Source organism: Herpailurus yagouaroundi, unplaced genomic scaffold, assembly GCF_014898765.1.
Source record: "Herpailurus yagouaroundi ecotype Mexico unplaced genomic scaffold, PumYag 184, whole genome shotgun sequence".
Classification (NCBI taxonomy): domain Eukaryota; kingdom Metazoa; phylum Chordata; class Mammalia; order Carnivora; family Felidae; genus Herpailurus; species Herpailurus yagouaroundi.
Genome location: NW_024412415.1, coordinates 5,564,249 through 5,577,715, shown reverse-complemented (window position 1 = coordinate 5,577,715; position 13,467 = coordinate 5,564,249). Strand labels below are relative to the sequence as shown.

The 13,467-nt window shown below is 37.2% G+C and overlaps 2 protein-coding genes across 2 annotated transcripts in view; one reads left to right on the top strand and one right to left on the bottom strand.

Moving 5' to 3' along the window:
* Positions 1-8,097, top strand: part of RASGRP1 (RAS guanyl releasing protein 1) — a 79,768-nt gene extending 71,671 nt beyond the window's left edge. The window contains exon 17 of the mRNA XM_040492252.1: positions 6,346-8,097. Coding sequence (XP_040348186.1) covers positions 6,346-6,480 — 135 coding nt within the window. The 3' untranslated portion in view covers positions 6,481-8,097. The remainder of the gene's footprint in view (positions 1-6,345) is intronic.
* Positions 8,098-11,804: 3,707 nt separating this feature from the next.
* Positions 11,805-13,467, bottom strand: part of FAM98B (family with sequence similarity 98 member B) — a 37,378-nt gene continuing 35,715 nt past the window's right edge. Inside the window, exon 8 of the mRNA XM_040492253.1 lies at positions 11,805-12,798. Coding sequence (XP_040348187.1) covers positions 12,394-12,798 — 405 coding nt within the window. The 3' untranslated portion in view covers positions 11,805-12,393. The remainder of the gene's footprint in view (positions 12,799-13,467) is intronic.

Here is a 13,467-nt window from a genome sequence, read left to right as displayed (position 1 = left end):
AGAAATCACAGTATATTCCAACAACCAAACTCAAAGGCGTGGAATATTGGGATCTTAACTGATCAAGAATTCAGAATAGTTGTTATGAAGAGATTCAACTCAGAAAGCTAATTCAATAAACCAAAGAATAAAACTAATGAACAGAAGGAGTTAATTAGCACAAAGACTGAAATTTTTTTAAAAACACCAGAGATTCCAGAGCTAAAGAATTCAATGAGATACAGAAGGCAGTAGACTAGAAAGCTTAGGAAATCAGATCAAGAGCTAACAACTTAGAGGATAGGAATTTAGAAATGATTCAGAAGAGGCAAGAGAACTAAAAAGTGAAGAAACCCTGCAAAAGCCATCAGATATAATGAGAAAACTATAACAGGGCTACCAGAAGGAAAAGGGAGAGAGAGCATATTTAGAGAAATAATAGCTGAGAATTTCTTCAACATGGAGAAGAAATTGGAGAACACAAGTCCAAGAAGCTAATGGACCACTCAATTAATGTACAAGGACCTTATTCAAGACGTTATAAGCAACTGTCAGAAGTCAGTGATAAAGAATCTTAGAGACTGGAGAAAAAGGAGAAACCTACAAAGGAACCCCCATTAGCTGTCAGGTTTCTCAGCAGACACTCGAAGGCCATGAGAGAGTGGAATGACAAAGTAGTAAAAGATAAAAATTGCCCATCAAGAATACCTTTCAGTCAACTCACCTTTCAGATACAAAGGTAAAATGCTTTCTCAGACAAAATGTGAAGGAACTCACCACCATGAGACCTGCCTTGCAAGAAATGCTGAAAGTAGTTCTCCAAACTGAAATGAAAAGATGCTAATTAGTGACATAAAAGCAAATGAAAGTACATAAAATTCCACCAGTGATGAGAAATAAACAGAAAACTGTGACTATATTAGAATGGTGTATTCAACCTCTTAGAGTATAAAGGCCTCAGGAAAGGAGCATTAAAGATAACTATAGCTACTATAATTTCTCAATGAATTCACAGTAAAAAAAGATAAGTTGTGACATAAATATAAAAAGGAAGAAATAAAAAAGTAGAACCTTTATAGGTAAACAAAGGCAATAAAAAGGACCAAGGGGCACCTGGGTCAGTTGGTTAAGTGTCTGACTTCGGCTCAGGTCACAATCTCGTGGTTCGTGAGTTCAAGTCCCGAGTCAGGCTCTGTGCTAACAGCTCAGAGCCTGAAGCCTGCTTTCAATTCTATGTCTCCCTCTCTGCTTGCATGCTGTCCTCTCTCAAAAATAAACACATACTGGGGTGCCTGGGTGGCTCAGTCGGTTAAGTGTCCGACCTCACCTCAGGTCACGATCTCACGCCTTTTGGGTTCAAGCCCCGCGTTGGACTCTGTGCTCACAGTTCAGAGCCTGGAGCCTGCTTCCAGTTCTGTGTCTCCCTCTCTTTGCCCCTCCCGCACTCACACTCTGTCTCTCAAAGTTAAAAAAATTTTTTAAGATAAAAAGGACCATTTTATTTATCATTTATACATAAGTCACATGGTAACCACAGAGCAAAAAAAGACCACCACAAAACATTAAAAAAAAAAAGACTGCAAATCACCATGGAAAAATCACTTTACAAAGGTAAATAGAGAGGAAGAGAAAAGGGAGATATAAAACAACCAGAAGGCAAATAAGATGGTAGTGGTAAGTCCTTACCTAAGAATAATCACTCTAAAATATAAATAGATTGGTTTCACCAATCAGAAGTCACAGAGTGGCTTGATGGTTAAAAAATAAGACCCAATTCTATGCTGCCTAAGGAAACTCATTTCAGCTCCAAACAGCTGAAAGTAAAGTAATGGAAGAGGATATTCCATGCAAACAGAAACCAAAACAAAGCGGGAATAGCCACACTTTTATCAAAGAAAATAGACTTCAAGTCAAAAATCATAACAAAGGTCGTCATATAATGATAAAAGGATATGATACATCAACAAGATAACACAACAGTAATATGTACACACCCAATATTGGAACGCTAAAATACTAACAGATCTAAAGGGAGAAGTAGACAAAAATAGTGATAACATGGAGTTTCAATACCCCAATGTCAATGATAAGCAGGTCATCCAGACAGAAAATTAACAAGGAAACGTTGGAATTGAACCAAATTCTTAAACAAATGGACTTAACATACAGAACATCTAACAGCAGAATACAGATTCTTCTCAAGTGCACAAAGAACATTTTCTAGGACAGAGTATTATGATAGGCACAAAACAAATCTCAGCAAATTTAAGGAGACTGAAATCAGACCATTTTTTTCTGACCACATGGTCTGAAACTAGAAATCAACCAGAGGAAAGCTGGAAAATCTGTAAATATTTAGAAACCAGACAACACATTTCTGAACAAATGAGTCAAGAAACCGAAAGGAAGTTTAAAAATTATGGAATGCAGCAAAAGCAACTCTGAGAGCTTTTACAGTTAAATGCATATATGAAGAAATTATTTCTCAAATACACAACCTAAAAGAATTAGAAAAAGAACAAACTAAATAAGCCCAAAATTAGCAGGAAGAAGAGTCCAGAAAAATAGAAAGGATCAACTAAACTAAAACCTGGTTCTTGAAAAAGATAAAATTGACAAATCCTTAGCCAAACTAAGGAGAAAAAAGAAGTCTCAAAATTAGAAATGCAAAAAGAGGAGCACCTGGGTGGCTCAGTCGGTTAAGCGTCCGACTCTTGATATCAGCTCAGGTTTTGAGATCGAGCCCAGTGTTGGGGCTCTCTTAAGATTCTCTCTCTCTCTCCCTACCTGTGTGCTCTCTCTCTCAAAACAAACATACATACATACATTTTAAAAAATGTGAAAGGAGACATTGCAACTGTTACTACACAAATCGGACCATAAGAGACCATTATGAAAATTATAAGCCAACAAATTAGATAACCTAGAAATAAATTTCTAGAAACACACAACCTACCAAGACTGAATCAGGAAGAAATAAAGATCTAAACAGACCAATAAAGGGCAAAGAAATTATATCAGTAATCAAAACCTAGCCAACAGAGAAAGCCCCAAGATCAGACAGCTTCACTGGCAAATTCTACCAAATGTTCATCTCACAATCTTCCCAAAAAATGAGGAAGAAATGCTTCCAAACGTATTCTAAGAGAACAGCATTACCCGATACCAGAGCCAGATTAGGACACCACAAGAAAACTATAGACCAGTATTGCTGATAAATACAGATGTAAACATCCTCAACAAAATATTATCAAACTAAATCCAAGAACATACAAAAAGGATTATACACCATGACCAAACTAGGATTTATCCACTGAATGCAAGTAGATAACATAGGCAAATCAATAAATGTAATGTATCACATTAGCAAAATGAAAGATAAAAATCACATGATCATCTCAGTAGAGGCAGAAAAGGCATTTGACAAAATACAGCAAACATCCTTTCATCATAAAACAAAACAAAACACCAAACTGGGTATAGAAGGAACATACCTCAACATAAGGGCCCAAAACGATAAACCCACAGCTAACATTACACTGAATGGGGAAAAAAGTTAAAGCTTTTCCAGTAAGATCAGAAACAAGACACAAGGATGCCTACTCTCACCACTCTTATTCAACATATCACTGGAAATCTTAGAGCAGCTAGGCAAGACAAAAAAAATAGCATCCAAATCAGGGAAGAAGTAAAATTGTCAATATTTGCACATGAGTCTGTATATATAAAATCGCCAAAATAACCAAACTACTGTTTGAACTAATCAACAATTTTGGTATAGCTGCAGGCTACAAAGTCAACATAAAGAAATCAGCTGCATTTCTACACACTAAGGATGAAACATCTGAAAAAGAAAACTGTCCTATTCACAGTAACACCAGAAGCAATGAAATATTTAGGAATAAATTTAACCAAGGAAGTGAAAATTCTGTACAATGAAAACAAGACTCTGCTGAAAGAAACTGAAGACACAAACAAATGGAAAGATATCCCATGTTCATGATCCGAAGAATTGTTAAAATGTCTACACTACACAAAGCCATCTACAGATTCAATGAAATCCCTATTAAAATACTAATGGCATTCTTCACAGAAATGGAAAAAAAAATCCTAAAATTTGTATGGAACCGCAAAAGAATAAAGGCAGAGGTATCATACTTCCTGATTTCAAACTATACTCAATGCTAAAGCAATAAAATCAGTATGGTACTGACACAAAAGCAGACACATAGACCAGTGGAACAGAGAGCCCAGAATTAAACCTTGCTTATACAGTGAGCTAATATTTGATAAGGGCGCCAAGAGCACCCAAGGTGGAAAAGGATAATCTCTTCAACAAATAGCGTTGGGAAAACTGGACAAGTACATGCAAGAGCAATGAAATTAGACCCCTATCTTAACACCACTCACAAAAATTAACTCAAAATGTATAAAAGACTTAAACATAAGACCTGATAACTATAAAACTCCTAAAAGAAAACATATGGAAGAAGCTCCTCAACACTGGTCTTGGCAATGACTTTTTTTTGATGTAACACCAAAAGCAAATCAACAAATGAGACTACATCAAACTTAAAAGGTCTTGCAAAGCCAATGAATTAACCAAATAAAAAGGCAACATACAGAATAGGAGAAAATTTTCGCAAACCATAAACTGGATAAAGGGCTGCTATCCAAATTATATAAAGGATGCCTCCAACTCAGTAACAACAACACAGTCTGATTAAAAAATGAGAAGAACTAGGGGCACCTGGGTGGTTCAGTTGGTTAAGCGTCTGACTTCAGCTCAGGTCATGATCTCACGGTTTGTGGGTGCAAGCCCCCCGTCAGACTCTGTGCTGACAGCTAGAGCCTGCTTTGGATTCTGTCTCTCTCTCTGCTCCTCTCTTGTTCACTCTCTCTCTCTCTCAAAAATAAACATTAAAAAAAATATTTTTTTTTAATGAGAAGAACTAAAGACACACTCTTCTACAGAATACATACAAATGGCCAACAGGTGCATAAAAAGATGCTCACTATCACTCATCATCAAGGAAATGCAAAATCAAAACACATTGAGATACCAACTAACACCTGTTAGAATGTCTAGCATCTGGAAAACTAGAGAGCAAGTGCTTGCAAGGATGTGCTGAAAAGGGAGGAACCCTCATGCACTGCTGGTGAGAATGTAAATTACTACAGTCGCTATGGAACACAGTGTGAAGGTTCCTCAAATATTAAAAACAGAACCATCATATGATCCAGCAACTCTGCTTCTGGGTATTTATCTGAAGAACACAGAAACACTAACTCAAAAAGATATCTGCACCCCACGTCCACTGCAGCATTATTTAACAATAACCAAGATATGGAAACAACCTAAGTGTCCATACCTCATCAATGAAGGGACAACACACACACACACACACACAGAGTATTAGCCGTAAGAAAGGAATGTGCAACATGGACATTGAGCACATTATACTAAGTGAGGTAAGTCAGAGCAAGACAAGTTCTGTATGACATCACTTGTATATAGAATTCTAAAAAGCCGAACTTATAAAAACAGAAAAAAATGGTGGTTATCAGGGGAAAAAGGGTGGAGAGTACAGATGTTGTTTAAGGGTACAAACTTACGAGTGGTAAATAAGCCCAAAAGATGTAATGCGTAGTATAATGAATGTAGACAATACTGTACTATAATGAAGCCTGCTGACACCAGATCTTAAATTTTTCCAATTATTAAAAAAGGAAAACTACTAACATGAAAGGTGCTGATTATTGCTACAATGGCAGTGTTAAAATTTAACTATCAAATTTACATGTTGTACATCTTAAATTTATACAATGTCATATGTCAAATATATTTCAATTAAAAAAAAAAAGTGGAAATTAACTACCACAGAGAATTAGATACCTAAAGTCCCATTTAGGGGGTAGGATAAATTCTTTATCAAAAGAGTCCATTAGTTTTCTATGATTTGGGGGGGAAATTAGAAAACCATCATATGACATAGTTCATTTCATTTAAATCACTGTTTTCATACCTCAGACTTGACCACAGACTCTCCGTTTCTGCCAAGTTTAGGTTTCTCACTATATAACATCCAAAGGTTTTATTATCCACCTATCATCTGGGAATGATGTATTCTGCTTGCTACCCATTCATATCTTTGATATGATAACAAAAACTAATTGCTGTTTGCACATGCTCATTTGGTATTTAACTTGTTATGTTCTATTCAGAGCAAAATAACTGCCTCGAAAATAGTTTTTAATTCTCAGCCACAGTGAATAGAAAATGCCAATCAAGTGTAGTACTCCCAATATTGGAACTGATTTGCTATTCATTGCTGCTTTATTAACATACATCTCCTTTCCCTTTAGGAAATAAATACCCTGAAAGCAGATAATGACGCTCTAAAGATCCAACTGAAATATGCACAGAAGAAAATAGAAACTCTCCAACTTGCAAGAAGCAATCACGTCTTAGCTCAGATGGAGCAGGGTGACTGTTCTTAGCCAAGAATCTCAAGGAGCACAATGTGTAGATGAGTATATCAGAGATCTCACTTAACTAAAATAAATAACAAACACCTGGTGTACCTTAGATCAACCAGCTCTTTTAAAAGGTCACTTTAAAAGAGAAAAGCAAGTTACTTTTTTTTTTCTTCCTTTAACCTAGTAAGTGGAACTGTCTTCCCTTCCAGTCACTTGAATCAAAGGGGAGGAAAGCTGAAGAATGCAAAATTTTTGCCATTCACACCACAAACATCTGCCACCCCCAACCCCGGGACTAATACCTACAGCTTGATAAAAACATGGCTGTAGTTTTCTGACAAGGTAGCTTCTCCTATGTGGCCTGCCTAGCAACTTCCTCCTTAGAACTAAAATCCCTGGAAAATGAATTTGCTTCCTTCTGTGGGTTTTCTGGGAGCTGAGGGATTTACCCTGTTCCATCCAAAGCTTGCTTACAGTGGAAAAATACATTCCACAAACAGCTTTACTTCCTCTATATTCCAGCATTCTTTTCGAATCTGGTTCCCACTTCACTACCTCAGATCTGATCAACTAGCCTTCTCCCACTCCTTCCTCACTAGGCTCATACTCACGTGAGAATACCTACCTACGAGTAAACATCTAGAGATGGAGCCACAGATCGGGGGGAACATTATCCAATTACAGGTCAACTCATAGTTTTAGTCACACAGTCATAAGTAGCCAAACTAAACACCTAGAAACATGGCAAATACCACTTCAGACATGACTAGCCAGGTAGCTAAAATAAACATACTACAAACATGATGTCTGTCCTCACAGATGTACATTGGATAGAATTAGGAACTTCAGGCTTTTTGAAGAAGAGTCTGTTAAACTTTTCATGTGCCATCTTTTTTTTTTTTTTTTTGGAAGTTAACTATTTTGAACTGAATTTGTGCTTATACGGTCTTAATACTATTTAGAAATAAGCTAATTGGATCAGAGGCTTCAATAACAGCCCAGAGTGTATATGTGTATATTATGTATATACAATATCAAGCATGCATGTGGCTTGGAATTTTGTCTCCTCCTTCATAAAATGTGGAATTAAACAACTTTTAGTCATTTACACAAATCCACAAATTTAAAGTTGTTTGTTACAAGATAAAGAAATAGCTCACCACATAAAGTGTATTGTTGAGCAAAATCACAAGAATCCGATGAGCTTTCTAGTAATGAAGGTTAATGATAAATGGGCTTGTTTAGTTGGGCAACTATAAACTCCTTTATCAGATTCTTGATTTCTCTAAAAAGTTCAAATTATCATTCTTTTTGAGGGGAACTTACCTTCCATGTTGGAAAGCTTGGTACCAAGCAGACTTGAAATTCATACAAGTTGACCAACAGCCAAGAACTTAATCTCAACAATTTAAAGTTCCAAACCTAAAGCCAACAACACCAAATCTTAATCAGAATACGAAGAACATATACAGTATAGCTTCCTTGGAGGATTCAGACTATTTAAGAAGTTTCCTTGATGAAAGACCAGTTCCCATTTGCATACCTCCTTGCTCTGAGCATTAGTGACAAAACTAGTGAGTAGCTTTCAGTTAGTGTTTCAAAGAATTACTTTACACACAAATTTACCCTTTCCTAAATCCAAACTCAGAAATCCCCCCAGAAGGCTGCTTAAGTCCATCACCTGGTATCTAACTTAAGAAGCACTTTGCTACTTACCTTATATGGAACAAATTTATGATAATCTTTAAAATTCATACTCTTCACTGTTCTTTTCCTCTGATAAAGACCAAAGGTGGTACAGCTCAATTTCTTTATATAGTTATCTAACACAAATTTTTTTTCATTCTCCTTATCCTCCAAAATACAGACCCTAGGTTAGTTTCTGTGTAATCTGTAATCCTAGAACTCCAAAGGTCAGAACTCCGTTAATCAGTCAAATGTATATGGCTAGAGGTCTCAAACATTCCAGAATTTCTCACTGAAATGGGTAAGAAGCAGTTTTATCACAAGTTTTTGCAGTCCAGCAAGGGCCAAAGAAGAACAGCATGTAAATTAGTATTATTTGCACTGAGTTACATGGGATTAGTGGAATATAGAAATAATCTGGAAAAAATTTTGGTCAAGCCTAGGATACAAATTTTTGTCTTGTACGGACTTGAAATAAGTTTGAGCATATATTTATCTGTCAAAATAAGGACAAATCTTGTTCTGTCAACAACAACATTACTTTTCATTTTCTTTGGTAATTGACTTGCCTTTTTACTGACCACTTGTGAATTTCTGTCTAAGGATGTACAATGTAAAAGAACTGCAAGGAAAAAACAAGTGTACAGATTGTAAAGGTTTTTTTTTTTAATATCTAATGTAAGTTTTCTTTATGTAATATTTATATGATAAAAGATATTAGGATCTCTACCACATAGCTGTCTTGTGTTTCTTCTAGTTCATGAATATATGGAAGCTTCTCTTGAATTTTTACTATAATCCACAGCTGACACCACTCGCTTATTAACCAAACTGAGTTTTCCTGGAAGGAAAAGCAAAGCAACTAATTATTCAGTAGAAGTCTTATCTAAATCGTTTCAGAACATGCAGAAGTAACAGTTCAAAAATATTCGACCTTTTCCCATCTTACTGCATCAGGACTCACAGTGGTCCCAAAATATTGCCTATGAAAATTTCACAATGAAGGAGACAAATTTGAGCTTGCCATTTCTGTGTGGCTTTTGTCTTTAATCCCACAGTTCTAAGAAAACCAGCAAGTAAAGGAGAACTTTGAAGTTGTGTGTGAAACTGGTAGAGAGGGTGGTTCAGTCCAGGGTAGACCACCCACAGCAACTCGTTTGTGTTCATGATTACTTAGAGTGATTAAGAGATAGCCGTAGCTTTCCCTTAATCCTCAGCCAACTTTTGTTTAACCAGACCAATAAAGAGTGGGGGTAAATTCCAATCACTCAAATTCTGAGGAATGCATTCTGGTACATTTGGATGTGGGTGTATCTATCATTTTGCCAATTCGTAACACTTCAAGTCACATTGACAACCTGACTCTGAAGAAGAGATTAAACTGCCTCCTCTCTTTCCTCTCTTCCATCCCCAGTTCCCATCCCAAATTTCTCCACCCTGTGCTCCTTATAAGGAGTTCTCATTGCTCAGAACATTCTCTGGTCACAAATCTTTTTTGGGTCACCTACCTTCTTTTGACACAAAGGTAATTAAGTGTACTTGGTTTAAAATGTGTTTTTCTGCTTAGAGAGGCAAGGTTTCCCTGATCTACAGAACATAAGGGAATAGGTTCAAAAAAAATACCTGATCCCTTCTTTCGCTGAGAGCTCACGTCTACAATGGATGGGAACACAAATTCTTTATATAGTCCAGATAAGAGATTATTTTTTTTTAATATTTATTTTTTAGAGAGAGAAAGAGACAGAGTGTGAGCAGGGGAGGGGCAGAGAGGGAGGGAGACACAGAATCCGAATCAGGCTCCAGCCTTTGAGCGGTGAGCACAGAGCCCGACACAGGGCTCAAACCCACAAACCATGAGATCATGATCTGAGCAGAAGTTGGATGCTTAACTGACTGAGCTACCCAGGTGTTTCCCCACCCCACCCCCCACCTTTTCTTTAATGTTTAAGAGATTAGTTACTTCTTTAATGCAGAGTCTCTCAGTAAGGTCTTATCTACATGGGCTATTTGATACCAAAGGCTAGACTAAGGTAGGGGGTGGGAGGGGAGGATAAATGAGATAATAGGAAAAATGAAATTAGAAGAGTAGGCACATCAAAAGGTATTAGATTGCAGAAAGCAGTCATGTACCATTCATCATACTCTATGCATTGCCCTCAATTTATAAAACATTTTTACATTATGGCTCTTCACATCAAAGCCCCAAATTGCCTATTGCTGGCCTAGATACTGCACAGGACACTCTTCTACAAATGAAAGTTTTACTGAAAAAAGGTATCATGAAAATCCTACCTTCCAGGGGAGAGCAAGATATTAGGGTCTAGATCACCCTGGTTTTCACTCAAGTGACATTTATAGGAATGTATAAACACCAGTGGTCCCAGCTCCAATACAATTCCAGGAGCAAGTGATAAACTTGAGTAACACAGTGAGTACAGTGGATAACCCAACAGCACCCCTATGAAAGTACACAGAGGTGTTACAGAAATGGATAAATTAATGTTTCTGCAATTATTTGCCATAAACCTCTAGCGATAAAAGAAGTTAAAGTAGTTGAAAACCCGTTCTGTATCAGCAACTATAGTCCAGTAGTCTTTGATTATATATTTTTAAAAATTATTTATTTTTCAGAGTTCATAGCTATTGAAAAAAGTTTTTTCTTAATTATGGAAAGCCTTTTTTTTCCAACTATCACAAATGAAATTAAGTATATTCATTAAATATAAACACATTTTAAAAATCTATTTTACAAATAACCTAAAGTTTATGTTTTCCTATCCTGAACAAATTTCTTTGAAGAGTTAGCTTGAAAAATACATGGCAAAGACTGCAGTATATTTACCCTTAAAGTTTTAACATTATTTTAGATTTCACTACAGGGTTTACTGGAAGCAAAACAACAACGAAACTGCCAAATGCCAAATACCATGTGTCCACTGGTACTCCACTTTCTATCTGTTGAGTTTGTTAGATCAGAGGAAGTTGTTATGCACAGGTGTTAACCAGGCGCCCACACCAGGACATTTTATAGTGGGCATGAAAAAACGTGTGTGACTATCTTATCTAGCTCTCTTTACTAAAAGAATAATGCAGTACTGAGCCCACTTCTTAAACCATTTACAACAGCCCTCAACAAATCGCACTATACTTAGGTCTTTATGAAACAGTTTGAGAAGAGATCAAGTGTCACAATCCCCATCTGACAGATGAGGACAAATCAGTCCTTGAGAGCTGTGGTCGGTTCACCTCACAGCGCCCCTGGGCTAGTGCCATGATTCAAATTCACAACTCCTCATCTCCAAACCTTTACCTGTTCCAACCACCAGACCACATGTAACCATTCACTAAGCCGGTTTCCCAAATCTAGCTGTGAATCAGAATTTCTAAGGGATGCCTTGAATCCTGCCTCTGATGCACTGAAACAGGAAATAATGCCCTAATCCTGAGCAGTGCAGCTCAGCCTGCCTTTTAATATTCAAACGCCTAAAGCGATGGCATAAGTGATGAAGAGACCAATTTATACGAGTGTTTTCTACATCGTAATGTAAAATTACTTGTCTTAATCCCTTCAGAATAAATTCTGACTTCAGTCTTTAACTTTGCTTTGTCAAAGAAAATCACAGGTTTCAAATCCACTTGGAAAATAAATCAAATATGCATTGCAAAAAGTAGATGTGAGCTTCAATTAATGGAACTTTAACAGAAGCCTGGCGAGAAACTGTTTCCTAAACAAGAGCAAACAGGTCATGACAACTACCTATTGAACACAACAATCAGATAAGTCCCTTTCCCTATTTCATAAAGAGTAATTAACAAATACAAACACAACCACAGGAATACAGATGAGGCAATAGTCTATATTCCTTTCCATTACAAGTGGGGTAATTTATGTGTTTCAAACCTGAATAAAATACGGGTAACAATCTAAATTCAATCATGACAATAAAATACTTTCCATTTTCCAAGTTTGATGGTAATAAATATTTACATTTTTAAAAATAATTTTTGTTCATTTTTTTTAAAAAGACATGCTCAAGGGTACACAGAATATGGAAAAATCATCACTTTGTCTAAGAGATCAAATGGTAGTATAAAAACAATGCTCTTACATATTAACCCAATTTAAGAATGATAACAAGGAAGCTAACATGGTGTTTACTTGAAAGCTGACATTAAGTATGTTACTTAGAACACTACACCTAATGTCCCTACCAAGAAGTAAGCACTGCTATCTAATTTTGGTGGTTTTCAATACCTTCTATATCCACCACCACCTCCCCCATACGGATCTCCATAACCTCGTCCCCCATAGCCCCCTCCTCTTCCACCATAGCCTCCTCCTCTTCCACCATAATCTCCCCTCCCGCCATAATCTCCCCTGCCTTGGAAACCTCCTCCTCTACCGCCCCCTCCCCCACTTCCACCCCACCCTCCTCCACCACCTCCTCCTCCCCCACCACCTCCCCAACCTCCTCCACCTCCCCAGCCACCTCTTCCACCCCCACCACCTCCTCGACCACCCCCACCACCCCCACCACCCCAACCACCCCTTCCGCCGCCTTCTTGTCTCTTTTGCCAAGGGGGCATTTCCGGGGGCGGCGGTTCAATTTCATTTGGCCTTCCTCCTCTGTCAGGCACCCTTCCCATCAGCACCTGTGTGAAGAAACATGGTCTTTCAGTTTCTAATATTTTTGAAGTTACAATTTAGATAAAGGATTTAAGTGGTACTGAACTTACTCTTCTCATAAAGAAACAGAAGCCAAACATTTAAGGACGTGGAAGTATCAGACATGCAGTACAGATTAATATTGAAAATATAAATGTGATATGTGAAAAATTCCTTACAACATGGTATTATTTTTAAATAATCTGGGGAATATTTCAGAAACTTAAGAGCTTTGTTAATTTCTCCTTATTTAAATTTGCTTACCAAAAAAAAAAAAATTTTTTTTTTTTTTTTGAGAGTGAGCCCATGCATGTGCATGCATGAGCAGGGGAGGGGCAGAGGGAGAGGGAGAATCTTAAGCAGACTCCCTGCCCAGTGTGGAGCCTGATGTGGGGCTCAATCTCACAAGCATGAGATCATAACCTGAGCTGAAATCAGGAGTCAGACACTTAACTGACTGAGCTACCGAGGCACCCCTGTTTACCAAATTCTGTAACAAATGTAGTACCCACACTAAAATATTTTAAGCAGAACACTTTCAATATACGTAAACTATTCACCCTATATTAATTAACTTCCTATCTATACAACAACTCTGGACTTTCCACTGCCATTCATTTGGTCATGGGTTATCCAATAAAAGACTATATTCTAAG